Source organism: Pyrus communis, chromosome 7 (assembly GCF_963583255.1).
Source record: "Pyrus communis chromosome 7, drPyrComm1.1, whole genome shotgun sequence".
Lineage (NCBI taxonomy): Eukaryota > Viridiplantae > Streptophyta > Magnoliopsida > Rosales > Rosaceae > Pyrus > Pyrus communis.
In genome coordinates this window covers 14833462-14860478 of record NC_084809.1, presented here as the reverse complement: position 1 = coordinate 14860478, position 27017 = coordinate 14833462, and the positions used below count along the sequence as shown (strand labels likewise).

The window sequence follows — 27017 nt, the reverse complement described above, 5'->3', positions numbered from 1 at the left end:
AAATATGGGTGTGGACGGTTGAGATTTATCAATAAAAAGTTGGATTGTTGATACGATCCTAGCTCGGGGCCCGTGCCCTCAATATTTGAACCCGCCCGCCTCGTCCCCCCCGTCCCGCCTAGGGCTGGGTTCGGTTCATTTTTTTTTTGGTTTTTTTTCGGTTCATTTTTTTTTTTTGTTTCGATTTTTTCCGGTTCGGTTTTGGTTTTTTTTCGGTTTTTTATTTTTAAATGATGTAAATGGAAGGAACCTACCTATCAACCTCCCAGTTTTCATATATCAGAGAATTGAGAGCCTCAAAATCCTGAATATATTCAAGTAATTCAACTACTTGTGATCAAGTAGAACGAATTCAAATTTTCAAACGTTAAGCAAATATATAAACATATATTCTTCAAGGAAATGTACATGGATTCAAAATTCAAAAACTTTAAAATTTACAAAATCATGAAATAACTCAACAAATTAACTGATCGATGCAAATCGAAAAAAAAAAAAAAAGCAACTGGGTTCTTCTAAATACCATAATCAGACTTCAATAACGCATGCCCAATGGCCACATTCAAATTCATAGTCAAGTCCACAATAGATCTAGAAAATTCCAAAACATATTCAGAGAAAAATACAAACTTTTTCACCTTAAATTACATAAATTTCAAATGGGTAACCATACAATTAAAAACCTATGAACTGACAAATAAATAAAACCACAACCTTTGTTGCAGCGATATCGCCATGATCGTCGCAAGCTCTTTCAATTCCTCTTTTCGTCAGATCTCGAAAAGGGCGAGGGAAAATCATGGTTTGGAAGAAGGAATCCGCGAGGAGGACAAGAGAAGACTGGAGAGAGAGTGATTTGGAGGAAAAGAGGAAGGAAAGGGAGAGGGAAGGAGAGAGAGAGGAAGCAAAGGCAAATAGGAAGCAGCGGAGGAACAGAGAGGTGTTTGAGATCTGAAATGAAATGGGAGTGAGACGGTTAGGGTTTGTAAAGTTAAGAAATTTTATAAAGCATTAAACATAAGAAACCTATAAATAAATTACTGGTACAATTATAACAACACAAAGTCTATAGTCAAGTTGGCTTGCAACAACCAACCCCATCCCGCAGAGAAAAGGTTTAAACCCTGACGACAACATGTATTTTTTAGTATTTATATATGATTTTTTTTTTCGGTTCGGTTTCCAAACCTCAAAAACCGAAACCGAACCAGCCAAATTCGGTTCGATTCGGTTCGGTTTGGTAATTTCGGTTCGGTTTTTTTTTGCCTCAGTTCAGTTTGGTTTTCGATTTTTTGAATCCACCCCTAGTACCGCCCCGTTTTGTATATAAAATGTATGGCCCCATCTCTAATCCGCCTCGAACCTCTTAGACCCGCCCCGACTGCGAGTCCAGGCCCGTTTGCCCATCCCTATTGAGCGTGCCAATTTTAGGAGCAATTAGCGATACCGCGCATCAAATTCGCGCAACGTTAGAAGCGGACAGGTGGAGGCGAGTCAGTCTTCCCCTCTTGACTCCTCGCCACATTCCTAAAATTAGCTGTTTTCTTCTTCTCCTTCCACCTCATCACCTTCCAACATCTCTCTCTAAAACCCTAATTCTGTTCCAAATCAAATTCAATTCTTCGATTTCTCAACGCCAATCTAAACAATCCATCAGTCTACCGATTCAATCCAATCCAATTCATGCATATCTGACCCCAAATTTCTGTTTTCTCCGGGGCTGCGATCCAATTCGAGTGTAACGTCGATCCAAGGACGCACCTTACTCGGATTTGATCGGGATTCGATTGGATCGGATCTTTTCGAGCCCAATTAGGAATCATGGATTCGAGTCGAAGAGCTGTGGAGTCGTACTGGAGGTCCCTGATGATCGATGGGGCGACTTCCAACGAAGACAAGGTCGCACCTGTTTACAAATTGGAAGAGATTTGCCAGCTTTTGCGATCATCGCATGTCAGTATTGTCAAGGAGGTTTCTGAGTTTGTATTGAAGCGTTTGGACCATAAAAGTCCAATTGTTAAGCAGAAGGTATACAAATAATTCTTCTTATATAGTAAAATTTTGTTGCGAAATTATGGTTTTTTATTTTATTTTATTTTGTATCTGTTAAAATGCTTGTAAGAAGTTGATTAATTGGTTAATTTGATTTTATTCTATACTAAAAAAATGTATCGGGTGTTCGGTTTAACCTGAATGTATATTCTTGGGTGCATGCTAATAGTTTGTTATCAACACACACTGAGAATTGAAGATTAAGATGGTGACTTTTGATTCGATAACTTTGATAGTAGTAATGGCTTCCATTCATCAATGGTGTGATCGAAGTGGCGAAGTGTAATAGTGTGTTTATAAGTTTTCTTTATGAGAGAGAGGCTTGGCACTAATTCTATGTAGATTGCAGTGGTTTGGTTTCTATAACAGAGGCATATAGAAGTGAGACTTGACGAATGTCAGGATATTTTTTCGAGAATTTACTTAGAATTGTGATTATTATGCCCAAATGTTCTGCAGGCTCTGAGATTAATAAAGTATGCCGTGGGAAAGTCTGGTTTGGAGTTCAGGAGGGAAATGCAAAGAAATTCAGTTGCAGTGCGCCAGTTATTCCACTATAAGGGACACCCGGATCCTTTGAAAGGAGATGCACTTAATAAGGCTGTGCGGGATACTGCTCATGAGGCTATTTCTGCTATCTTTCAAGAGGAAAGTAATGCAGCACCTGCAGATGATCTTAACAGAAGAATACAAGGTTTTGGGAATACAAACTTTGAGATGTCATCAGATGAAAAAAAGTCTTTCATTAGTGAGGTTGTTGGTCTTGGAAGTGCATCTATCAAGCAGGGACTTAGTAATTTCACCCAGAGTCACTCATTTAAAAAGAATGACAATGGAAACTACAAGAGTCCTAATCTTCATAGATCGTTGACCATTGAAAGCGAGCAGGCTGATAGATATGAACCCGCTCAATATCGCAATGAGGCTCAAAGTAGTTTTGGGTTGTCAAAGAATGTGACTAGTGGACCATGGAATGAGGATTCAAGGGAAACCAAGACTGCAATAACCAATGGAGATTCCAGTTCAAATTACAGAGAGAGTAAAACTTGCGAGGAGATATTGTTGGAGACCATTGTGACGTCAGGTGGTGTACGTTTACAACCCACTCGAGATGCTATTCAGATTTTCCTTACGGAGGCAAAGAAGTTGGATGCTGTAGCTTTGAGTCATGCCCTAGATGTAAAACTACAATCTCCATTGTGGCAGGCAAGTTGCTCATACTAATGTGTTGGCGAAAATTCTTCCACGTACTTATATGCAAAATTGCCAAATAATTGAACACTTGAACATTCATAAGAATTATATTATTCTTGATTATAAGAATTTTATCAAAAGATGAATGAATTGTCTATTTTTATTGTATTTTCATTGTAATAAGATTAATTGTTCAATCAGTATTGGTTAAGAAAAAAATTGGGTGGAATTTTTGTTATATTTATAGATCTATTTCTTTGTCTAACTTTCTTTTATGCGATTATTTGTGTGTCAGGTACGCATGAAAGCTATTTGTGTTCTTGAGTCAATTTTGAGGAGAAAGGATGATGAGCATTTTGCAATCATAGAATCATATTTTATTGACAACAGAGATCTTGTAGTGAGATGTTCTGACTCTCCCCAAGCTTCTTTGAGGGAAAAGGCTAACAAGGTATTCATTTATTTCCTCATACTAAGAATATATGTGAGATTCATCCATTTATTTGTTTCTTAAAATACGTATATTGGTGATGAACAAGTAGTGATTGTTTCTGTTTGCTTAATCAACACTTCAACTCTTCCACATCATTTCCAAGCAGTCATTTCTGCTCAAGTCTAGAATTGATTTTAAATGTAAAAGGAACTTGGGAGCATCACATTCTTTGCCATAGTAGGATCAAAGGATTTTTTTTTTCTTTTTGTCATAGTTCTTGGCTATTTCATATTGAACGAAGAATTAAAAGAGGACTAACAAAAGTAATACATTGTTATGTGATTGTCATGAAGGGAATGTGGAAAAGAATCTGTACTTGCCCATCGTGACTTTTTCTAGATTTGATTCTTCTTATTCTTTCGTATTACATAATCTGAATGTATATATCTTGATGAAATCATGCTTTATAATGTTAGGAAAATGTAACCTTTCTAAGAAATTACATTTTCATGTCATCAAGCACAAATTCATCAAGAAATATGCATTCAAACTCTGTGCGCACACACTTTTTTCCTTGAAAAGATACAGTAGGTCATGCAGCTGAATAGACACTGTTCTTGTAATGAGCAGGTTTTAAGCCTCTTGGGTGGAGAACAAACAGGCAGTGTGACAAGTAATTCAGAACAGACTGTGAAGTCTCAGACTGCTACTTTTGTTCAGATGCCTGACCTTATAGACACCGTTGATTTAGATGATTATGATTACCACGTGACCAATGCTGCAACTGACAACCCAAGTGATCAAGTCATCACAAACTTAACAGCACCAGCACCCCAACTAATTGATGATTTATTTGGAGATGGCCCAGGGACTGCCGGAAGCACCAGTGAACTAAAAAATGATAATGACCCTTTTGCAGATGTCTCGTTTCACACTAATGACAGTAAAGAACCAGCAGATGATCTCTTCTCTGGGCTTACCATTGATAATAAACTAGATCCTCATGAGAATTTCGTGGCAGAAGAGAAAAGTGGAACTGAAATGTTTGATATATTTGGGCCCAATTCTGAACTTCTGCAGGAGCAAGATCATAAAAATGATTTAAGCAATTTAATGGCTGGTTTATCCATTGATAAAAATGTCCCAAAGATGGAGCAGAAAGGAACCCCTCCTGGACAACTATCCGAACTTTTGTCGGATTCAACTAGTCATCCCAGCCGTCTGGCCTCCAGCAATGATTGGAGTGGCATTCTTAATTCTCAAACAGCCCTGCCGAATGGAAATGCAGTGTTACCTCCTGGTGGTATGCCTTACAATATACCTCCAGGAGTTATGTTCAATCCAGCCTTTCCTTCTCAGCCAATAAATTATGGTGCCATGGGAAATCTTCTTGCTCAGCAGCAATTCCTAGCGACAATGTCTGGCTTTCAACACTTTGGAAACCTCAGTGCGCAAAATATGAATTTAAGTAATGTTGCCGGAACAAATGGAGGATATGCTTCTGCACTTCCGGATATTTTCCATGCAAATCAACCAAATCCAGCTCCCGGTGCGGTGGTGAACAGTTCAAAGAAAGAGGATACCAAAGCATTTGATTTTATCTCGGTAAGTTTGATTTCCGAAAGCTGATGTCTTATGCAGTTTCATTGATTAATGTTTCCTTCATTCCGATTTTGCATGGTTATATCAACTTTGAACCTGTATAGAACATATGGATGATGTATTGAAGGCTAATGACACCTAAACCTGTATGGATCAGATATCCAGAAAGAGAAACAAGAAAAATTTCTTCGTCTAGTTTTTTTTGCAAGTATTAAGTTGTTGAATCCTTTATCTTACGGATTGTTTTGTAGGACCATATTGCTGCAGCCCGTGATCCAAAGAGGGTAGTTTAAGGCTGTCATCTTGTGCTTCAAGACCAAGGACCACTGCAGCACTCCGATAGCAATTACAAAGCAGGTCCATCTCTTAGAACAACAAAGCTAATATTTTGTTGTGAAAAGAATGAAATTTGCATATATTGCTAAGACGTTTCCATGATAAAATCAATTCAAAGGGATAAAAACCAAATCATCTCGGAACCGGGATGAAAAGAGTAAAGAACATATTTGTGCTCGTTTTCGGTATTGGAGATTGAAGAGAATGAATGTTGTGTAGTTAGCTACAAGTATGTAATGTAATGCAGGCGAAGATTTTCCCAGCCCTTCCTCTTGTAATGAATTTGTAGAGTGCCTCTTTAGCCCCCCTTCTTTTTTCTCTCCTGTTTTTTTGGTTTTTTGGTTTTTTTGGTGTTTTTTTTTTTTTTTTTTTTTTTTTTTTTTTTTTTTCTGTTTATTTATTTTTCTCTCAGAAAATAAATTATGCTACATGCATATTTGATTTGGTCATTGTAAACCAATAATAAAACATTTGACTGTTTATCTTTATCGATCTAACAGCTACACTCCCGCGCGAACGATTGTCAATTCGAGTTTTTACAACTCACATATGTGCTTGTTCTTGTCACGACGATGATCGAGTTCCTCGTATCAGAATCGAAACGAGTAAAGGATGAGTTTTCTCTCCGTTTCGTGTCTATTCGTGTCTTTCACTACCCTACCGAAATTGACCCTAAAGATACCTGCGGCAACAACCCCAAACCCTTCCCAATTCTATGAACGAAAATCTCCTCCCACCCTTTTCCCTCAACTCCTTGGTGCCCTTGCTCTCTAACACACATGCCCGAGCGGCTAAGCAAAATTGTTGTCATGGGTTCTGTTTCGAAAGTTCGTAATGCATTTCAAAAGTTATTTATGTTTGCATACCTTATCGAGGCATGCGATTATACGTCACGTCACGTCACATTAATTCGTTTTTAACTATTTACAAACACTAGTTTCATATTATAGGACAGTTTATTCCGACTCGGGTTGAAGTGAGCAGCAACACAAGCAATAACTTAGGTTATTCTAGAGGATGGATCTTCAAGGTTGTTCCATCTCCTAATTACTTCCATCTTCTTGCTTCTCTTTAGTTGTTTCACAACATCCAGCCGCTCCGAAGAATATGACGACGGGATCTACGTGCGGCAAATCAACGAATGACTTGGCCAAATCGAGACACATAAAAACTACGATAATAAATTACAAAATACACTTTTCTTTAAAAGAAAGATGCATTAACTGCAGAGGTAAGTTTAAGTTACCAGGCCCGGCATGTACTTGTTGATTGCTGCTAGCATGGCAGCATGACCTACGGCAGATACCTTGTCACAGAAAAGGAAGAAAACGGTTAACCTTTGTATAATTTGCTTACTAATCGCCTGGGATAAAATCTGATTCTCGTCTACAAACGTACATAGAGTACGGTCGCAAGCATATGAACACATCACAGAGAACAGCATGAGCTAGCTCGAAATGCAACTGCGGTGAATGCAACCAATAGTTTTAAGTAGCAGCTATTCCATCGATGTTTTTTTTCTTTTGGTAAATCTATATCGTGCAAGTAAATGAAAATACTAGGCAATCTTAGGAAAGAAAAGACGGTCAAATTATTGCTTACGGGAAGTGACATGAGAATTGTTACTGGTACAAGTGAAGTTACGTCATTTAGCGTTCTTTCTAACTTATTTCTTTCCCTCCTTGTAACCTTGTGGCCACGCAATTGTTTGAGGAGTAGCTCTGCGGAAATCATGATGTCTATGAAAAGCAACTGAGTGCCCATCCATATATCCTTACAACAAATAAAAATAATAATATGTTCAGTATTAGCATCGAGTTAAACATGTATTCAGCAAGACATAGAATATACATCCATCTCTAAGAAGCAGGGGATTATTAGACTTACGGAGCTTGCAGATACCAGCTTGTTGCTATACATCTTAACTAAACTTCGCTGATGATATTTTGATCTCTTGGCACTACCCTCCTCCATGGAGCTTATAGATTCCGCCCTGGGTGAGGGGGAATCCTTCCACTTCAAGAAACAAACGGTCACAACAATGTAATAAACAGTTAGACTATATGCAACGGTTCAAACCAAGTAGAGAGTCTAGAGACCATGCAACATTTTTGCTCAATTAACTTATATTTCTCCGAGATTAATAGCCTCTGGTAAAATTATCATTATAAATGAAGCCCTTTTATTCTTAATTTATTTATTTCATTTGATTATTTTAGTAAGATTACAGTAGTAGTTGTTTTGTGAAAGTAAATACCTTTCTGAGGTTAAGCCTGCGTTCAGGCTCATAATTTTGACAATCTTCTGATGTTGTTAAGGTACTTGGCTCTTGTTGTGCCTCCATTGTTACCGATAACTTGGGATGCAACTATAGATCCTACAAATGATGCTCGACGAGCACCAGGTTCTGTGACCTTTAGTAACTCACTGCTTGAAGAAAGGAAAAATGAGAACAAAAAACAAGCACATTTATCTCCTTCCTCTCAGTAGCTGGAAAATAAAACGTAACAACCCAGCAGAGAGATAATACCTTGATTTATCATAAGCAGCCCAGTAGTCTTCCAAACAAACAGTTAGCAAGCTCTGGCTGAAAAATTAATGTTTTTGAAAACCTTATTGGCCACTTTAGCAAATAGAAAACTTACGGAAGCAATCCTCAATGACAAAAGATGGGAATGTTTTACCTGTGGAGCAAGAAGTCTAGCAAATGAGTGCCTAAGGACTGTTGAGTTGAACGACTGAAGTGAGCAAATCCCGAGAAAACATCATAGCATACAGTAAACACAGCAGATAGAGCAATCTCCTTCTCTGCCTGGATGGCATGCAGTTTACTTTTTTGTCTGTCTTGACTTCTTTTTGGAGGACATGCAGCGTAGAAATCAAGCCATGCAATTTCATCAGTCACCACCTGTAAACTTAAACTTCTCAGATTAGCAAGATTTGCGCTTTTCACTTGCAACAAAAGAAAGTTGGGAACAGACCTCCATGAAGTGTTGATAAACTGCTACGGAAGAAAACTCTGGGTGAATGAAAAGGCTACCACACTCCAAGTAGCTGCAGACAAACAATTTAACCTCTTATGTCCTCGGTACTTTTGGATTAAATCATTACTGTGAAGTTGTTTACCCGAGGAAGTCCTAACTAGCTCATCAAGATCCTTTATGCCCATTCTTGACAAGAATAATCTAGTCCTTCTCCCAAGATATGCAAAAAGTCCTAAGGTAGCCAAAATATCTGCCTGAACCTGTCAAAACTTTATAAAAACAAGCAATAATTAAAAGTTCCAGGCAAGTAATATAAAATAAAATAGAAATAAAAAAAAAGGCCGAATTAGCAATAAAGCAATGCATCTGAGACCCTGGACTCTGAGAAAGAATATCATGAATTATAAAATTGACCTTGTCATGAAAATTCTGCTTGCCTGGGATCACACTTTCTTTGCTGAATGCCGTTGAGAGTTTTTTATGAGCCAACCCAATCCAAAATTCTACCTCTTCAATTTTGTTGCTCAGCAGAACCTTTCTACCAAAATGAGACAGGAAATCCACTTCAAATCCTGCCTCGGTAGCTAAGTTATGTAGTCTTTCCACTGACACAAGACTGTGTGAGTGATCCATGAGCTCTACCATTACATCTTCAATTGAAAATGAAAAATAAGGGCACTTAACACGACCGTTACCCAATTTAGCCACTGCAGCACAGCAGCTTATAGCCACAACCATCCCTGCAACACCACTGTAGATTTCTTTGTTTAGGGCTACATGCTTAATTTCAGATTAACTGGTTAATGTCACTGCATATGCATAAACTAGTGCACAAGAATCCGTCATATATTGAAACATATATGTACTGATTTTTGAGTCAAATGATAACACAAGACGCTTCATATATTAGGTTAGGAGGACAAAGTTATTTGAGCAAACCTTCCTGCATATTCCATAGACCACTTCCTCAACAAGGGAATGAAAAATCCTGCCATACGCGGCAGTTCCACCACTCTAAACCATTCTACTAATTCTGAGTGCCCCATGTTCATTTGACTCTCAATGTATTCGCCAATCAAATCAATATTTGGGGTCAAGCTGAAAAAGATAAAATACTGAATTAAGCAATGTTTAGAAATTCAAATATTTGCATCCAAGATGGAAAAGGCATAGTAATACTTTAGCTAATTCAAACAACCGACGTTAATTCAAAATATTAAGGCTTTAACAGAAAGAAAACTTACATGTCACAAACTGGAGAAGAGTCGCTGCTGTGACGTTCACTGGAAAGCAAAATTTCTACTTCAATTGCTGTTTTCAACAAAGCGTAAACTGCAACCTGCACGGCCAGCCATGGTAGTCAATTATAAACTTCATTTGTACCAACTAGTAACGTAACAAGGATTTCATCTAACTTGAGAAAGTTTACATCTTGCTCAATTCAGTGACCAAAATAAATAATAGAGATGCTGAAAAATGCAAAAGCACCTTCAACTATGGGCACCAATGATGTTAACACAATTCAACAGCCAAAACAATTTGTTCTAAAGTTAGAAAATGTTTGGAACATGCTTTGAGGAAAGCAGAACATATGTTATACCTGATAAGAAATCCGTTTATGGCATTGATGGACATCCTTCCCAGACCATGCCATTGCAAGCTTTGGACCACTTCCTGGCAATTCAAGTGACTCAACTGCAACAGAGAAGCTCCTAGCCGATTCATGCAACACCCATTCAAGGCAATTGACCCGATTAAATTCGTTTTCATGATTACGAGTTCTAGCCACTGAGGCACCATTCACACAAGTTGTTTGACCAGAATAAGCTGTACACACTGTCGATGATGAGGTCCAAGATGAAGACCACCTCGACGAATTGTAACACCTAACCAATAAATCGAGCAAGTGATTTTTCGTCGAAAAGCCATAGATTCCTTGTTCCTTTGTGCTGCACCTTGAAGGCTTATGCACATTCACAATCGCCCTTTGTCGGTTTTCTGATCTTACAGATCTTCTTCTGTCCCAAGAAGTGAAGTTGCTATCAGAATTTATGATTGAAGGAATGCAAATGGTATTAACTAACCCCACTACCACCCCCCGCCCCCCTCCCTCGTCTCTCCCCTCTCCTAAGTTGTTCTGATTCTTGATTTTCAGCTATTGGATAACGGATTTAAGAGAACCTGAGGATTCCAAATATCTTAGTGAATATCGGCAAAGTTACAAAATTGGAATGATTCTAATTCCCATGTTTTAGTAAACGCACGGAAGTCAAGAATCGAAATGATTCCAATTCTTATTCCATGACAGTTAAGATCCCAATGCTGCTACTACATAATTTATGACATCGTTTGAGTCTTCTTCTTCTCTAGTGTGTGTTTCGCCTATATACGAAAAGAAGTGAAATTGAACCAAAGCTATCAACTTCATAGAATTTGGACCAATTCTGAACAAGCACTATTGTTTTTATAATTTCAAAGCAATTTGAAGTATGTAAAGAAGAGAACTTGAAACCCCCATTTTGGATACAGAATCTGGATAAGAATTCAACTAGCAGAAGCTGAGAGCTACATCCAATTAATCTAAACTATGAGCCCGAGCCATCAATAACCCAGATAATCAAATTTCTAATTACACCCAAATAACAAAATTTTAAAAGCAATAAATCCACTAAAATAAATCATGGATTATTAAGAAAGTCTAAAAAATATAGTGTGCATCTGAGAGAGAGAGAGCTTACGAGTGGTAAAAGAGGTGAGGTTCGAGGGGAGACGAATGGAGAGCCATGGAAATCCGAAAGAGAGAAAAGGGAAGCAAAATGGATCCATTTATGTCATAAAAACAGAGGCTTTCTGCAGCGTGGCCATCGAGGCATAGAGAGAGAGAGAGAGAGAGAGAGAGAGAGAGAGAGAGCAGAAACACCCAAGAAATATTTTATGTTTTCTGTCATAGTGTTTATCTCCCGCCAGCCGTTCTGTTTTTATACAGTTTTTGGACTCTTGTCTCTGCAATGCTCGTTCCTCAAGAACAAAGTCTATTGAGCCAACTAGTTTTGCGACTGTTGTAAGTAAGAAGTTTTAGATTTGACTTTTGTCAAAGATAAATTTGGACCACTTTACTGCTAGATCTTTGTAAGATTTAGTACACTCTCCCACCACTAGGGTAGGTAATATCGTTTGTTGAAAAAAGAAAAAATTCAATCCTAATGTGAAAACAATGACACCGAAGCCAAATTACTATTGACCGTATTTCTAATTAATTACGTACTTGCTTATCGCATGAAATTATTTTTACGTAATTAAGTTGTCGTACCAGCGGCATCTATGAACATAACGTGATTGACTTGAAATGATATGCTCATTGCACGGAACTCTTTCCCCTTCACCATTGTTTTTGGGAAACCCGACTGCAAGGCTAGGGTAAACAATCATTAACATCTTTTGAAGAAACCAAAACACTAAAGTTTTTCGATCCTTTACAAGTAGCTCTTCCACGACCAAAATTCAGTGTCCATCGTATTAGCCCTATCAGTAAAACTCTCCCAACTACTATAGTCTCAAAAGTTATCATCCGATCTAATTAGCAATCCGCTCGGAAACCTTCTCTCCAGAAGCGTCCGAGTTACCTTCCTTAACAAATCCAAGTTCTGACATGTCTTGTTTTGCCATCAAGTTCCTGCAAGATGTGTACATAAGGTCACTGTAATCAATATTTCATAACAAATCTGTGCGTCAAAACAAAAGAACGAAAATTATAAGGAATGAGGGTTCAAATGGCTATGACACAAATGAGAGAAAAGGATAAGTGACATATTTCATAATATTTCGGCCAATTTTCAATTACCACTAAATTCTTCTCCTCGGATTTTAATTCAAGACCATCATCATATTTAAACACCCAAAACGATTTCATCCTTGAAATAGGACAGCTAAATCTGCCAAATTGAATTTATGGTTCCTCCAAATACAAATGATTTCATTTTACATTCACGAACAAACCTATAACAGCATTTGACACAAACCTACGGCCAGAAGTGAGGGAAAGACGAGAAGAGCTTATATGCATGGAAATTAGTACTTTATGCTATTTTCATCCGACATACATCGCTATACTACAAGCTTTTCAGAGCCATGCAGTTGTTAATTGTTTTGGTTTTGAATCATATGCAGAAGAAAGTCGCATTCTTAACAAATTCCAGATCAAAGCAGCACGTTTTATACAAACCAAAAATACTCACTTTTCCATTCGGCATTCCAGGTACTTTTTAGAGAAGAGCCTACACTTTTCAGATTGATGGCCTGAAGTTTTGAGGCAACTGAGGTATTCTTTTTTCTCCTGTAATAAAGCCAAGGAACTAAGAACTTCCAGCACCACAAAGAAACGAAATAAAAAAAGTTTCACATTTAGCCACCATACTGAACGCCCTCCATCATTTCCAACTTTTGAGAAACTTGATTCTACAGAGAACAAATTTGAAAAATAATGTTCATTAATGGAATAAAGTGACGTTACCAGGTCACACAAATGCATATGATCCAAGGGGAAGACACCTTTCTCCGGAGGAACTGGGCTCAACCCTCTATTACCACCAAAAGCACCACCTACAAGAAATAATAACGCTTTCAAACAAAAATGAGATAGAGATACATATATATTACTGCAAGGATGATGGTATCTATTCGTGGTTAGGGCTGACCAAGATTTTCATCTCTCTTTATATACAAATAACACTGAACGTCATGCAGGCGAAAGGCCAATTCTAACATCGCAGGAGAACTGTCAGCACAAGCACATTAAGTATGATACTACGATCTTATTCACAGGGTCAATATGGTTCGTGATCGTGGGTTCAACAAAGCACCACAACTATCAAATCATAAACAATAATTAGTAGCAATAATGTGAGGTTTTAGGTTTATACTCGTCTACTCATCCACCATTTCATTTATTGTCACTCCATCACCTTAAGCTCTTGGGGGTCCTATAAGTTTATAGTTATACTCAACTAAAATTCCAAAGAACTAACAACATTTGAGTTGGGCAACACATTTTTTTCGGTTTCAGGCAAAAAGAAGCTACTTTTACGTTAAAATACAATCATAAAGTATCAATCCCCACCCCTCATACTCAAATTTCACAACTTCATAATACAAAAACTCGAAAAGCCATCAGTTAGAACATCTAAAATGTGCCACAACTTTGGCCTAAGAAGAGCTACTTTCACCGGCATCCTTGAAGTCAAATAACCAAACATGATATGGCATTAATGTGTTCATTTCCCAAAAGGGCAATCAGTTAAACACAAACAATGTCCAACTAAATCATTAAGAGACCCTCTTTTTTTTTTTTTCAGCATTCATACAAGTTTCAACAAATTCCTATTAATTATCACTTCCAGCCAAAACATAATAATCAAAATCAAATCTACCAACTGGGTTTTCCATTATCTTTCAATAATCTAATCACAGCCAGTAAATATCAATTTTAGAGAGAGAGAGAGAGAGAGAGAGAGAGAGAGGGAGAACCTGCACTCATTGTGAAAGCTGGAGGGTGAAAAATCCAATCTTGGTGGTAGAGTCGAAAAGGGATGTTACGCAAACAGATTTTGAACCATTTCTCATACGAACCCAAGCAACCACTCTCTCTTTGGTCTCTCTGTGTTACAGTGCTAGCGTCTGAGAGATTTACAGAGCCGCAGAGGGTTGAAGTCTTGAAGATGGAGAAAGAGAACTGCGAGTTGTCGTTTAAAATAATAAACGACAAGTCGTTTGGAATGAAATAGCAACATAATTCGACCAATAAACAAAAACAGAAGGAAAATCAACATAAATAAAGATTACCAAAAAAATAAAATTTGCAACATAAAGGATCCACATAAGCAACTAAAATGTAAAAAAATGTAAAATAAAAAAATAATGATAGTAAATATGTCATATCACCAGTTGTATACAATCATGTGTCTATCTCTCTCATCACATGATATATAAACAATGACATTTTAAAAGTCTCCTCCAACCACGACATAATATATACCGGGTTTGTGTCACGTCCAACCCCACATTAATCAGGATGAGTAGTGACTTGGCACGTCTCAAAATGGCCAAAATCTAATCCTCCTCACAAGGAGGGAAAGCATACAAATAGCAAGGCAATAGAAATGAATGAAAGAGTAAACAAGATACAATTTGTTTTCTAATTTTTGGCCGATTTATACAATTTTTGATTCGTTGGTTGTATTTATTTACAAGTATACGTTGGCTGCTGCCCCCCTTCCAATCAGACTTTTCTACACAAAATAGCTGTTGCCTCAAATCACCAACAAACACAGCTAAAGCGACAAGGAGCTGATGTTTGAACAGTTTGAACTACTCTATCAGTTACTTGCATGTCAAGGAAGCAGTTATGGCATCTGTAGTCGAAACGGTGAAGTGCTACACTGGCTTCTGGTCTTGGCTTTGAGAGGATTCTCCGGCTGCAGTCGTTCTATGTGCGTGAGGATGCTGAATTATTACCAAGACAGAATCCTTAGTGCTTTCGGCACAAGAAGGTGAAGTTGGCTGCAGTAGTTCAAACATTTTTAGTTAGATGATTTAATCAATGAACACGTTTGTAATGCGTAAAGTATGATTTCAAATAAGACTGATCGGGGACGAGCAAGTTTCCAGAAAACTAAGGCCCTTATACGAAGAATTAACAGGCATCGGCTGTTGTGTAAAATTAATTTGTGCTACTATTGCTCACCAGTCCGATGTGCCATTCATGCTTAGTGAAATCTCTGAAAGTTTCTGCATCCATTTCCTGCATTGGCACGAGTAGGGCATGTCAGAAAAGAGGGGAAAGTAAATATGGAAATTCTACTTCTACTTCTTAGTTTCTTGTTTCCTTCCTCATTGGATACTAATTTCTGAACCATGGGTGTCGGAGCAAACCGTAACTTTTTTAGAGGGACAGTATGCATATGTTGACACAAATTCTTCAACATTAATTTTACGCAGTGTGCAATTACGGAAAATAACTTACGATGCTATAAATGGGAGGCACCACTAGTTCCCCTTTAGATTTCAGTGCCGGCATAATAGAAAATCGCGGTGCCAAGTCCCTTGACCTGAAAGTCCACCTGCAAGATACAGTCGTGGAGTTACAACAACAACCAGGGGGAAGGCGAACGAAGTAAAAGTTCTTGTACGATGAACTTAGCTATTTTAATGAATCCAAAAAAAATCCATAACCATGTCTGTTCCCGTGAAAGAAACATTCACAGAACCAAGAAGGTAAACATACCCGATGTAAACAAAGATGCAGAACTGTGCCCATTCTCGAACTAACAAGCGAATCCAGTAATTTTCTGATGAGTCGTCCATGTTAATGTATATCTGAGAACCAGAATGTTAGTTCTCTCAACTACTGTCTATATATTGCTGTTTGTATATGCAATTATAATCAATAAAGTCAGGATATACCATACCACAGTCTCTGCCATGGCTACTATCTGCATTGCACCTTGAAACTTTCTGCATCGACATCAGAATATACAGCATATGAGGTTCAAAAATGTGATGTCATCTCTTTTAAGGTCACCGTATGTTAGAACAAGGTTATAAAATGAGAGAATGAACGTAAAAATGTGAAACACATACTTGAACATGATGTACTTCGTATAGACTGCATCATGCATTGCACGAACATCCTCGTCATCTATGAAGCTTAACTGGTGGCGCAATACTAAAAGATTTTGCGATATATGGTGAAATATCACATAGAATGAGATGAAATAGTTAAGCAGCAGCAAGACCTGAATCAAGGCAGTAACTGAAAATTAGTACGCACGGGATAAGTAACTAAAAACTTTTAAAAAGAAAGGTAATAGTTCCTGCCTATTTACCACTGTAATGCTTTTTAGCTAGTCAAAGAAAGAAACTTACAGAGAAATAAGGTACAGAAGCCCTGTATCCGACAAGAGTCAAGTAAATGAAACAGCCAAGGGAAGCAGTAGTACGCCGCTCAGTCACTGAAAGACGCTCACACATAATGCAGTAACCATGAGAGATGAGTAAAAAGGACACAAAAGAAGCTGTCTGAAATATCACTCCGGTAACATACACCCCAAATGACATCCACAGGGAGCATATTTGAAGATGAAAACATGAATACCTAAAATGTGATTCTTCAAAATTAGTATGTTTGATCGAGAAAACAGCGGTAGAATATTCATGACAAAGAAGACCAAATGTGCTCGACTTCCTCACCAATACACGTAACAAAAGCATATGAGACGTACAATTTCCTATAGAGCTCTCTAATAAATTGGCCTCAGAAATTTAAGCGTCGACAAATAAGTAACATCATTTTAGGTTCTGAGATTATGAAGAGTTGCGGAATTCTTCGATTGATTGTTTGAATCCCCTTACAATGAACAGAATCTACATTCCATTTCCTAAAGATAAAAGAACTTACCAAAACAGGAAAGACAATGTGAGTTGCAAGGCTTTAATCAACGGAACAGATGCGAGCGTCCATTGCAAATTATTCGTCTGCTCTAGTTGAACAACAAAGGAAACACAACAGTTATAACAAATGCAAACAAACGAATAAATAAGTATAGATATACACATATATATGTACCTGCTTCTCTTCATGATCATATACAAAAATTTCTCAGCAACCAAACAGAAGAAAGAGAAACACTGAAACCGATTGCCCAATAGAAAAATAGAAATACCCATTGTTTTTTTGCCTGGAAACTGACCCATTGAGATAAATTAAACGTCTTTCACAAACAACGCGAAATAAATTTTGAAATGTGACTGTATATTTATTTTTTAGACCAAACAGAGCACAGTAGAAAACACGTTCAAATATTCTCCTAAAACCCAAATTATACATTCAAATTACCAACATTGCCAGATAAAATAACCCAGAAAACAAATTCACATTACATTTAAAAAACAATGGGAATGGATATGGAGGAAAAAGGGACCTGGAGATGGCGGTTTTTGTAGGTGTTGAAGGTCCAGGAGCAGGCCGAGACGAACCAGATAGTCAAGAAGGCTAAGTAGACCGACGGGAGATACCGATACGACTCGTCGAGTCCGATACGATACTCTCCGACGCTCTCCAATTCGGCCATTCTGCGAGTCGGGATCTTAATCATGAAAATCACAAAGCTTGGAGCCTTCCAATTTTATTTTTCGTTTTTCCGTTATGTTTTCGCTCCCTCCGATTCTGTGCTTTTTATACATCCGCTTTTGCTGACACCTTCAGAAGGGTGCCCTTTTTTGGTGTTTGTATTTTAATACTATTTTTTGAAAAATAAACAAAAATTGGGAATTTATGTACTTCAGGCCACAATTTTTATTTCTTTTTATTTTATATATATTTTTTTTTGAAAAGCGATAGTATTTATTCTATAAGACGTAAATATAAGTTTACACCTTCAGCGAAAATATCAAATAAAAATGTCTGAGATTATTTTGTTTTGAGATGAATGATAAATGTACCCCTTTTTGAGAATTATTTTTTAGTTTTCGCCTCTTCTTTTGTTTAATTAGAGGAATCCGAAAAGCTTAAATTAAATTGATCCTGCCTTAACAAATCGGCCTATGACGCCTATAATTTGTTTTTAGATTAGTGGAGTAAAGTGGAAGAAGATTTATTAGTAAGAATGTAAAGGTGATGAGCCCTAATGAAGGAAAATGAAGTTGGTGATCCTCTCGTAGTTCATAGAGTCATACAACAAACCCACCCCCTCAAAAGTCTCCTCATTAGTAGGCCTAATTATTGGGATCAACTAAATCCACCAAAACCAAATTTTGTGCCCCATCAAAATCTTCTGTTGCTATTTTTAAGGGACGTTGAGGATTTTAGAAGGAGCCTACCCTAGCCTGCATGGTCCCCATGGCACTTCAAACAAACAAAGGAATTAACGACTATTTTCATTAAACATCTTGTATATAACATATATGTTGTTTGATTAATGCCGATTAAATTCCGCCATGCAAAATATAATTTATATCAGAATGATTCTGACTAACAGTCTGACAAACGAAAATGATTGTAAGATGTATAATTTGTGAGGGACTTGTCGTAGCATTTAGCAACTCGTAAATATGATAAACTGTATATGGTCAACTACTATGCAAGTAGATGCGCAACTGATGTTGACTATATTGATTGCTTCCAACAAGCTCTCACGAGTAAAAGATGGTTTGCCATATGTATTGGATTATATGAGATTTAATTTAGTTTGGTCATTTTACGTAAGCATTAGGTGAACAAACTCAAAAATAAAATTATTCTCTTATAATCCTACTCCATTGATATCAAGATAATCTGTCCCATATTCGCCAATGTTAGGTGGTTTAAGTTAAATCTCATATATTGTTGTAGCTTATTTTATCTGACAGGAAGAAAGAGGTCTGGCAGTATAGAGAGAGATGTGTTTGTAAGATTGTGTAGACGATGTGTTACTCCCTATCTACACAGTGCCTTTGTATATAGTAATAAGGGAGGGAATAATCATTCTCCTCCAAGGAATACAAGTCCTAATAGGGAATAATAACTAAAATCAAATCTAATCTAGGATTTACACAATCACACTTAAATACAAAGTTTATAGCACTCCCCCTTGAGTGTATAATATTCAACTAGATCCGACATCATGTAAAGTTGAGGAAGTCAACTCATCGGCACTGATTCTGAGAACACGCTAGTCTCAAAGTAAAGTAGCAACTCGCATATGGAACTAAGTCTCACAAAAAACCCAATGGCTATGGTAAAACCCAAGTAGGAACAAAACCAATAGTATAAGGAAAAATGTGTGAGAAAATGCAAATGAAACATCTACAGGACGTCATCAGCGATATGATCAACCCAAGGTGGGTTCCTTATCAAAACCTCATTAGATAGCAAAAACCCAAAGGGAAAAATGCTCCTAATCGTAGGGAAAACGATGACATTAAGAACAAGCAAGTATACTTCAGAATACTCCCCCTGAGTTTGACATAATTCCAAAGAGAACTAACAATGTTACAACTCAGAAAATTTACGCAGACCTATATTCCTTGAACAAACTTCTAAAACGTCGCATTTGGTAGTGATTTGGTGAAGAGGTCAACCAGATTGTCTTGTGAATGGATTTGTGTGACTTCAATCTTCTAATGCTTTTGCTGTTGATGTGAGAATAAAAACTTCGGCACAATGTGCTTAGTGTTATCTCCTTTGATGTAACCCTTCTTAAGTTATTCGATGCATGCTGTTTTATCTTTATAAATCGTCATCAGAATGTCAAGGACAAGGTAAAGATCACAGGAGCTTCGAATATAGCACACAACTGCTCTCAACCAGAAGCATTCCCGAGTTGCTTCGTGTAAGGCGAGAATTTCAGCATGGTTAGATGAAATGGCAAATAAGGTCTGTTTAGTTGACCTCTAAGAGATTGCAGTGCCTTCAATGGTAAAGACATAACCCGTTTGAGAACGCGACTTATGCAGGTCAGATAAGTAACTTGTGTCGGCATAACCAACAAGGCGAGAATCGACTCGAGATAAGGGGGTGCGGCATCACTCGAGGATTCGTAAGGATAAAACAAGCCCAAATCCGTAATACCCTTAAGGTAATGGAAGATGTATTTAACACTAGTCCAATGTCTGCGTGTCGGTGCATTACTGTATCTTGCTAAAAGATTAACAGCGAAGGAGATGTCGAGTCTAGTGCATTGAGCTAAGTACAATAAAGCGCCCATTGCACTTAGATAAGGAACTTTAGGCTCCAAAATCTCTTCATCATCCTCTTTCGGATGAAAGGGATATTGTTTTGCATCTAGTGATCGAACGAACATAGAAGTACTCGAAGGCTTCACTTTATCCTTGTTAAAGCGGCACAACACTTTCTGGGTATAGTTCAACTGATGTACTAAGATTTCATCTGAATGGTGCTCTTTCTCAAGACCGAGATAGTATTGAGTCTTTCCTAGATCTTTCATCTCAAATTCCGACTTTAGGTGCACGGCAGTTCTCTCGAGCTAGTCACGAGTTCTGATGAGGTTCATGTCGTCGACATAAACTGCAACAATTGTAAAACCGGAATGTGACTTCTTAAAACACGTAAGGGCATAGTTCGTTGTTCAGATATCCCTAACTAGTCAAATACCCACTCAAAAGGTTATACCACATTCTTCCGGATTGCTTCAAATTGTACAGTGAAAACCTTAGCCGAATTGAGAGTGTGTTTCGGGGTTTGTAAATATTTGATCCAGTCAATGTAAGTCCTTCGGGAACTTTCATATAAATTTCTGTATCAAGATCCCCATAGAGATACGCAGTAACTACGTTCATCAGCTGCATACTCAATTTTTCGGAAACTACCAAACTGATAAAGTAGTGAAAAGTAATTACATCTATAACGGGTGAATAAGTTTTGTCATAGTCAATCCCAAGGCGTTGTAAAAAGCCTTGCACAACAAGACAAGATTTGTAATGTGCAATTTCGTTATCCTTATTACGTTTCCGAATGAAAACCCACTTGTAGCCAACGGGTTTCACATGTGGAGAAGTTAGAGCTACAGGTCCAAACACCTTATGTTTCACAAACGAATCAAGTTCGACTTGGATTACTTGTTTCTAATTTGACCAATCAGTTTTATATCGACATTCATTAACGGAACAAGGTTCAATGTCATCACTCAACATGATCACAGTAGCTACTGTATATGCTAATGCATCGTTAATGATCATCTCATTTCTACACCAAACATCATCTAAGCTAGCATAATGGTCCGAAATCTCTCGATTCTCGAGAGGTAGATTCGTCTCTTTAAGGACGCTTCCTTAATCTAGAATTTCCTCATGAGTTGGATAAAATGAGTAGGCAACAGTCAGATTCATGGTGGGCTCAGGAGAAGCCTGTGTCGTGGGTTTCCTCTTCCAGGGCTGTGAATCCTTTGAACTAAGTGGTCTGCCATGCTTTTGTGTAGAGACAGAGGATTGACTAGTCGCTAATGTAAATGGATTAGCCAAGGTGGCATCCTGGGCTTCGAGGAGGGAAGTCCATCATACATTTGGTACATTTATCTTTGCAAGGACATTCGCACCTGGAATGTGTGATCTTGTCACTTGTGCTAGATCCGTAAAAACATCTGGCATGCTATAAGCTAAGCTCTGGAGATCTAATATGTGCTGCACTTCAATTTCAGACTAAGTGGTGCTGGGATCTAAATGAGACAAAGAAGGAGTTGTCCACAATAATTATCGTCGTTCTTATCTCCCCTAACGTCGGGAAGATTGTCTCATAGAAATGATAATCGGCAAAATGAAAGGTAAACAGATCGCCTGTCAAAGGTTCTAAGTAACGAATGATTGAAGGAGAATCATATCCAATATAGATTCTTATCCTTCGATGAGGCCTCATTTTTGTACGTAAGGGCGGTGAAATTGCCACATAGACCGCACAACTAAAAACGCACAGATGCGATATGTCGGGTTCATATCTAGTAACCAACTGAAGGGCTCAATATGGTTGGGTTGCAACATGCCTTAGGCGGACCAACATGGCCCCAAGCAGCGATCAGAAGCTTAGTACATATGACTAACGATCGAGCAATCATTTGTAAGCACTATCTGGCAGACAACTAACTTTCCCACTTGTCATACCTAGAATAAAATTAATTGAACCGATCACATGCATAAAAGTTCGAAAAACTTAAATCCATTCAATTAATTTTTTTGAGAAAAATTTATGAACTTCAAGTTTATAGTACCTGCAAACAAACTCATATATATATATATATATATATATATATATATATACACTCACACACAGAATGCAACAAATATATACAAGTAGGGCTTTAGGGCCTATGATTATGATTGAATTAATTATTTGGACTTTGGGCAAAAAATAAAATTTGAGTGAAAAATTATAAAACCCAAATTGTCTAAAAATAATAAACAATTAAGCTCAGGGCCCAAAAACAAAGACCAAAACCCATGGGTGGGCTGAGCAGATTGGATTGTGTGGCCTAGGCCCAAAAATTAAGATGGTCGAGCCTAACATGCAGGCAGGCCCAACATCACAAAATAAATGGGCTGCAGGCACAAGCCCAAAAACAAAGGCCCATAAAAGGCTCTAATCTAGTGCGTGCGTGCATGGGTACACCAGTGCGTGGGTTGAGATCCAATGCAACGCAAAACGGGTGCATTAATGCACCAGCGACATGCATGGATTAGGTGCGACGTGGAGTATAGGAACAAGGACAACCATGTGGGGCTATTTCTTCTATGGTACGAGACACGGGAACAATGTGGCCATAGATGGTCGGTGTTGGGTTGAGGGAAGCTCTAAAGCCCAAAGGGCTGATGCTTCACCAAGAATAAGCCAAGCCCAAGTAAGCTTGGGTTCGTGATCCAGACACTCCAACGCGAGCTAGGTAAAAGTCATCGGAGACGAAAACTGGCACCACCACTTCAGGCTATTATGTTGTGGCACAAAAATCAAGGCAAAAGAACTGTGGGTTTGTCGGTGACCCATAAGGGTGAACGAAGTGGAAAAACTCTAAACGTTTTAGAAACCCTAAAAAAAAAAAAATTGAATCATAATTTTGAAAAATCTGATGAGATTCAAAGGAATCTTAATTAATCGAAGTTAATGGACGAGCTGTAGGCCATTGTGGCAATGATCCAAGGTCAAGGTTAGGTTGCAAGTCCACCTGCGAGGGAGAAGACGCCATGGAAGACGTCGGGTGTTTTCTAGGTTTCAAACAAGAAGCCCATGGCTCTGGCTTCGTGGTCTTGGGGCTCAGCTCGGCCACACAGGCTGTAGGCCTGGTGTTGGTGGCTTGACGCAGAGTGGCTTGGAAGCTAGCGGCTCGTAGTGTGGGATGGTGACGGGTTGGGTTTTGTGATAAACCTTAATTTAATTTTTTTTTTCCTTAATTCCTAGATTCATTCAAGGGAACTTTAACGAAAAGCTCCCGGTACTATTCACTGTAACGAAAAACTACATTTTTACACTAAAAAGTCAATCTTGGTACCATTCACCTTACCCTTTATTTTGTCTTTATCACTAAAACTCAGAGTTTTCAAGCCCTTTTCATTAGTTTTCCTATGCATATTCAATATATAATTTAATGCATGAGCATATATATGATGCAATTCATGGCAATATCAATTCATATAATTCAACAATTGTGGATATAATGCATACACAATTTATGTAGAGTCTAAAATTTGAAAAACGTAAAGTTGGGTCATGTATTATGGTGAATGTTCATGCTATCAGGGCTACAAAAATATCGAGATAAATACCCTTTTTTTGAAAGAACTTGATTGCGTGCTGATATTAATGAACTGGTTCGATGCAAAAAACTTCCACGTCATATTCCTAGGCGCAGCGGTAAAAACGTGCTGATAACGTGTTGTGGTTTATTTTATCTAACAATGAGAGAGAGGGCCGGCGACATAGAGAGAGAATATGGAGAGATGTGTTTGTAGGGTTGTGTAGACGATGTTCCCCCTACGCAGTGCCTTTATTTATAGTAATAAGGGAGGGAAGAATCCTTCTCCACCAAGGAAAACAAGTCATAATAAGGAAGAATGACTAGAATCAAATCTAATCTAGGATTTACACAATCACACTTAAATACAAAGCTTATAACATATATTTATATATGGGATAGGATCAAGGGACAAAGATTTTGACAAATATTTTTACCCTCCTTTGTAGCCTTTAGATCTTATAACATCTGACGGTCTTGATTAAGAGGGATTTGGAGACTTTTAAACATTAAATGACATGGATCATGATGTGGATTATAACTAAAAAGGAAAACACTACTTTAAATTAAAAAGAAATATCAAATAACAATAAAATTGGGGGAAAAAAAGAAGAAGAAGGAAATAATCGAACTTTGAAATATCCAGGTTAAAAAAATTAAAAAAAAATAGAAAAACAAAAACATGGAAGCTTCATCTCCCTCTTTGCCGATGTGATCTGCAACTTCCAGATGAATTCCTTTTACCGAACAATGAACCCTAATATAACAACAAAAAAAATAATAACAGGCAGAGAGAGTTTTTCTTTGAGAATAATTTACGATTTTGTTTTGAGTTTAACAGCCATAGAACAACAAATACAATAAACTGGAAAAGAAAAGAAGAACATCAATCTAAACGTGGAAACCAAACGAGGGACTGACCAAGAACATGAAAATGAGGCGGAGAGAAAATTCCAGCAAATTTCACCACATGCTTCTTTGATTTGATTGAAATAGAACTATTATAAGCTACAATTTGATTTTTTATTAAAATCAAACCTTAAACCTTAATCAACCACATTAGAATTGATCAAGAATCCAAACCATAAGAAAAATGACTAAAAATGGTTAACACTAGGATAGGCAAGCATTTGGCAGCATCATTGGTTTCAACCCCTAGATCTAGAGTTAGAGTTTGATGCAAACACAGAATGTCATTTTCCCCTTATTTGCAGTCTCAAATCATTTTTCTTGATCTTGAAATTGCTACTCGCTACTTTAACATCGCTGAGGTTGACAGTGTGAATGATAGGAAGTCAAAATGTTGAGGATGGATGAAGCAATTGGATGGTTATGCTTCTACACTTGCACCAAAACATGCCATTTTTGTTCCTTCTTTAGGCTTTTTTTTAATAAAAAAAAATTCCTCTTAGTTTTTATGTTTTTCAGTTTTAATTGTATTTATTGTTAGTTGTAACATCCCACATCGTCAAGGGGAGTGATCCTTATATGTATATTCCTATTCCTACCTAGAATGATGCCTTTTGGGAGCTCACTGGCTTCGGGTTCCGTAGGAACTCCGAAGCTAAGCGAGTAGCGCGCGAGAGCACTCCAAGGATGGGTGACCCATTGAGAAGTTCTCGTGTGAGTTCCCACAAACAAAACCGTGAGGGTGTGGTCGGGGCCCAAAGCATACAATATCGTACTACGGTGGAGTCGGGCCCAGGATGTGACAATTTGGTATCAGAGCCTATCCCTGGGCGAAAGTGTGCCGACTAGGACGTCGGGCCCCTAAGGGGGGTGGATTGTAACATCCCACATCACCCAAGGGAGTGATCCTTATATGTATATTCCTATCCCTACCTAGAACGAGGCCTTTTGGGAGCTCACTGGTTTCGGGTTCCATGAGAACTCCGAAGTTAAGCGAGTAGCGCGCGAGAGCATTCCTAGGATAGGTGACCCATCGGGAAGTTCTCGTGTGATTTCCCAGAAACAAAACTGTGAGGGTGTGCTAGGGGCCCAAAGCGGACAATATCGTGCTACGGTGGAGTCGGGCCCGGGAAGTGGTCTCACCCGGGCCAGGAGTTTTTATGTTTTAAAACCGTGAGGGTGTGTTGTGGGCCCAAAACGGACAATATCGTGTTACGGTGGAGTCTGGCCCAAGAAGTGGTCCCGCCTGGGCAGGGATGTGACAATTTGGTATCAGAGCCTATCCTTGGCCGAAAGTGTGCTGACGAGAACGTCGGACTCCTAAGGAGAGTGGATTGTACCATCTCACATCGCCTAGGGGAGTGATCCTTATATGTATATTCCTATCTCTACCTAGAACGAGGCCTTTTGGGAGCTCACTGGCTTGGGGTTATATGGGAACTCCGAAGTTAAGCGAGTAGCGTGCGAGAGCATTCCCAGGATGGGTGACCCATTGGAAAGTTCTCGTGTGAGTTCCCAGAAACAAAATCGTAAGGGTGTGCTGGGGGCCCAAAGCGGACAATATCGTGCTATGGTGGAGTCGGGCCCGGGAAGTGGTCCCGCCCGGGCCAGGAGTTTTTATGTTTTAAAACCGTGAGGGTGTGCTGTGGGCCCAAAACGGACAATATCGTGTTATGGCGGAGTCGGGCCCGAGAAGTGGTCCCGCTCGGGCTGGGATGTGACAATTTGGTATCAGAGCCTATCCTTGGCCGGAAGTGTGCTGACGAAGACGTCGGACTCCTAAAGGAGGTGGATTGTAACATCCCACATCACCTAGGGGAGTGATCCTTATATGTATATTCCTATCCCTACCTAGAACGAGGCATTTTGGGAGTTCACTGACTTGGGGTTCTATGGGAACTCTGAAGTTAAGCGAGTAGCGTGCGAGAGCATTCCCAGGATGGGTGACCCATCGGGAAGTTCTCGTGCGAGTTCCCAGAAACAAAACCATGAGGGTGTGCTGGGGACCCAAAGTGAACAATATCGTGCTACGATGGAGTCGGGCTTGGAAGTGGTCCCGCCCGGGTAGGGATGTGACATTAATTCTATTCCACATCATCATCCAAGTAATTTAATGTATAAAAGTTTCCACTTCTCTCTTAATCAAGACCGTTATATATATAATGTTGACTTTAAAAACTATTTAGCCTATTTGGCGCACATGCCAAGTAATTAATGAGCTAACTACGTTCTTCGATCAAA

At 38.5% G+C, this 27017-nt stretch overlaps 4 protein-coding genes across 5 annotated transcripts; 1 reads left to right on the top strand and 3 right to left on the bottom strand.

The window, feature by feature from the left end:
- Positions 1-1534: 1534 nt before the first annotated feature.
- LOC137739525 (protein MODIFIED TRANSPORT TO THE VACUOLE 1-like) lies at positions 1535-6000 on the top strand. The gene is made up of 5 exons (XM_068479120.1): positions 1535-2028; positions 2512-3258; positions 3542-3697; positions 4310-5284; positions 5533-6000. Exons 1-5 carry the CDS (start codon positions 1822-1824, stop codon positions 5572-5574), a joined length of 2127 nt encoding a protein of 708 aa, XP_068335221.1. The 5' UTR covers positions 1535-1821; the 3' UTR covers positions 5575-6000.
- Positions 6001-6521: 521 nt separating this feature from the next.
- Positions 6522-10613, bottom strand: LOC137741024 (LETM1 domain-containing protein YLH47, mitochondrial-like). 2 transcript variants are annotated; one of them, XM_068480832.1, is made up of 12 exons: positions 10202-10613; positions 9846-9940; positions 9541-9699; positions 9016-9352; positions 8599-8861; positions 8302-8525; positions 8148-8204; positions 7875-8044; positions 7505-7633; positions 7220-7390; positions 6864-6923; positions 6522-6737 (listed from the first exon to the last, which is right to left on the bottom strand). In XM_068480832.1, the coding sequence occupies exons 1-5, from the start codon at positions 10253-10255 to the stop codon at positions 8622-8624; spliced, it is 885 nt and encodes a 294-aa protein (XP_068336933.1). In that variant the 5' UTR covers positions 10256-10613; the 3' UTR covers positions 6522-6737; positions 6864-6923; positions 7220-7390; positions 7505-7633; positions 7875-8044; positions 8148-8204; positions 8302-8525; positions 8599-8621. Both variants share the same exon structure in this region, with proteins under 2 accessions (XP_068336933.1, XP_068336934.1).
- A 1324-nt stretch (positions 10614-11937) lies between these two features.
- Positions 11938-14255, bottom strand: LOC137741156 (uncharacterized). Its single transcript, XM_068480961.1, has 4 exons — positions 14125-14255; positions 13112-13200; positions 12837-12934; positions 11938-12274 (listed from the first exon to the last, which is right to left on the bottom strand). The coding sequence occupies exons 1-4, from the start codon at positions 14132-14134 to the stop codon at positions 12175-12177; spliced, it is 297 nt and encodes a 98-aa protein (XP_068337062.1). The 5' UTR covers positions 14135-14255; the 3' UTR covers positions 11938-12174.
- Positions 14256-14546: 291 nt separating this feature from the next.
- Positions 14547-17784, bottom strand: LOC137738744 (uncharacterized). Its single transcript, XM_068478220.1, has 9 exons — positions 17577-17784; positions 17054-17130; positions 16522-16750; positions 16237-16391; positions 16065-16110; positions 15881-15972; positions 15620-15716; positions 15341-15397; positions 14547-15156 (listed from the first exon to the last, which is right to left on the bottom strand). The coding sequence occupies exons 1-9, from the start codon at positions 17748-17750 to the stop codon at positions 15031-15033; spliced, it is 1053 nt and encodes a 350-aa protein (XP_068334321.1). The 5' UTR covers positions 17751-17784; the 3' UTR covers positions 14547-15030.
- Between the last annotated feature and the right edge of the window lie 9233 nt (positions 17785-27017).

Bases quoted from the DNA above. Each gene is read 5' to 3' on its own strand.
- LOC137738744 (XM_068478220.1), bottom strand. From the start codon at position 17,750: ATGATTAAGATCCCGACTCGCAGAATGGCCGAATTGGAGAGCGTCGGA. The intron at 16,392-16,521 runs GTAAGTTTCTTT...GCCTTGATTCAG, and splicing joins CTTCTGTACCTTATTTCTCT to GTCTTGCTGCTGCTTAACTA. The intron at 15,398-15,619 runs GTAAGTTATTTT...GTGCCAATGCAG, and splicing joins TGCCTCCCATTTATAGCATC to GAAATGGATGCAGAAACTTT.
- LOC137741024 (XM_068480832.1), bottom strand. From the start codon at position 10,255: ATGGCATGGTCTGGGAAGGATGTCCATCAATGCCATAAACGGATTTCT. The intron at 9,941-10,201 runs GTATAACATATG...CTGGCCGTGCAG, and splicing joins ATAAACGGATTTCTTATCAG to GTTGCAGTTTACGCTTTGTT. The intron at 9,700-9,845 runs GTAAGTTTTCTT...TATCTTTTTCAG, and splicing joins TCTTCTCCAGTTTGTGACAT to CTTGACCCCAAATATTGATT.
- LOC137739525 (XM_068479120.1), top strand. From the start codon at position 1,822: ATGGATTCGAGTCGAAGAGCTGTGGAGTCGTACTGGAGGTCCCTGATG. The intron at 2,029-2,511 runs GTATACAAATAA...AATGTTCTGCAG, and splicing joins GTCCAATTGTTAAGCAGAAG to GCTCTGAGATTAATAAAGTA. The intron at 3,698-4,309 runs GTATTCATTTAT...TGTAATGAGCAG, and splicing joins TGAGGGAAAAGGCTAACAAG to GTTTTAAGCCTCTTGGGTGG.
- LOC137741156 (XM_068480961.1), bottom strand. The intron at 12,935-13,111 runs GTAACGTCACTT...GCTTTATTACAG, and splicing joins ATATGCATTTGTGTGACCTG to GAGAAAAAAGAATACCTCAG. The intron at 12,275-12,836 runs GTGAGTATTTTT...CACATCTTGCAG, and splicing joins CTGGAATGCCGAATGGAAAA to GAACTTGATGGCAAAACAAG.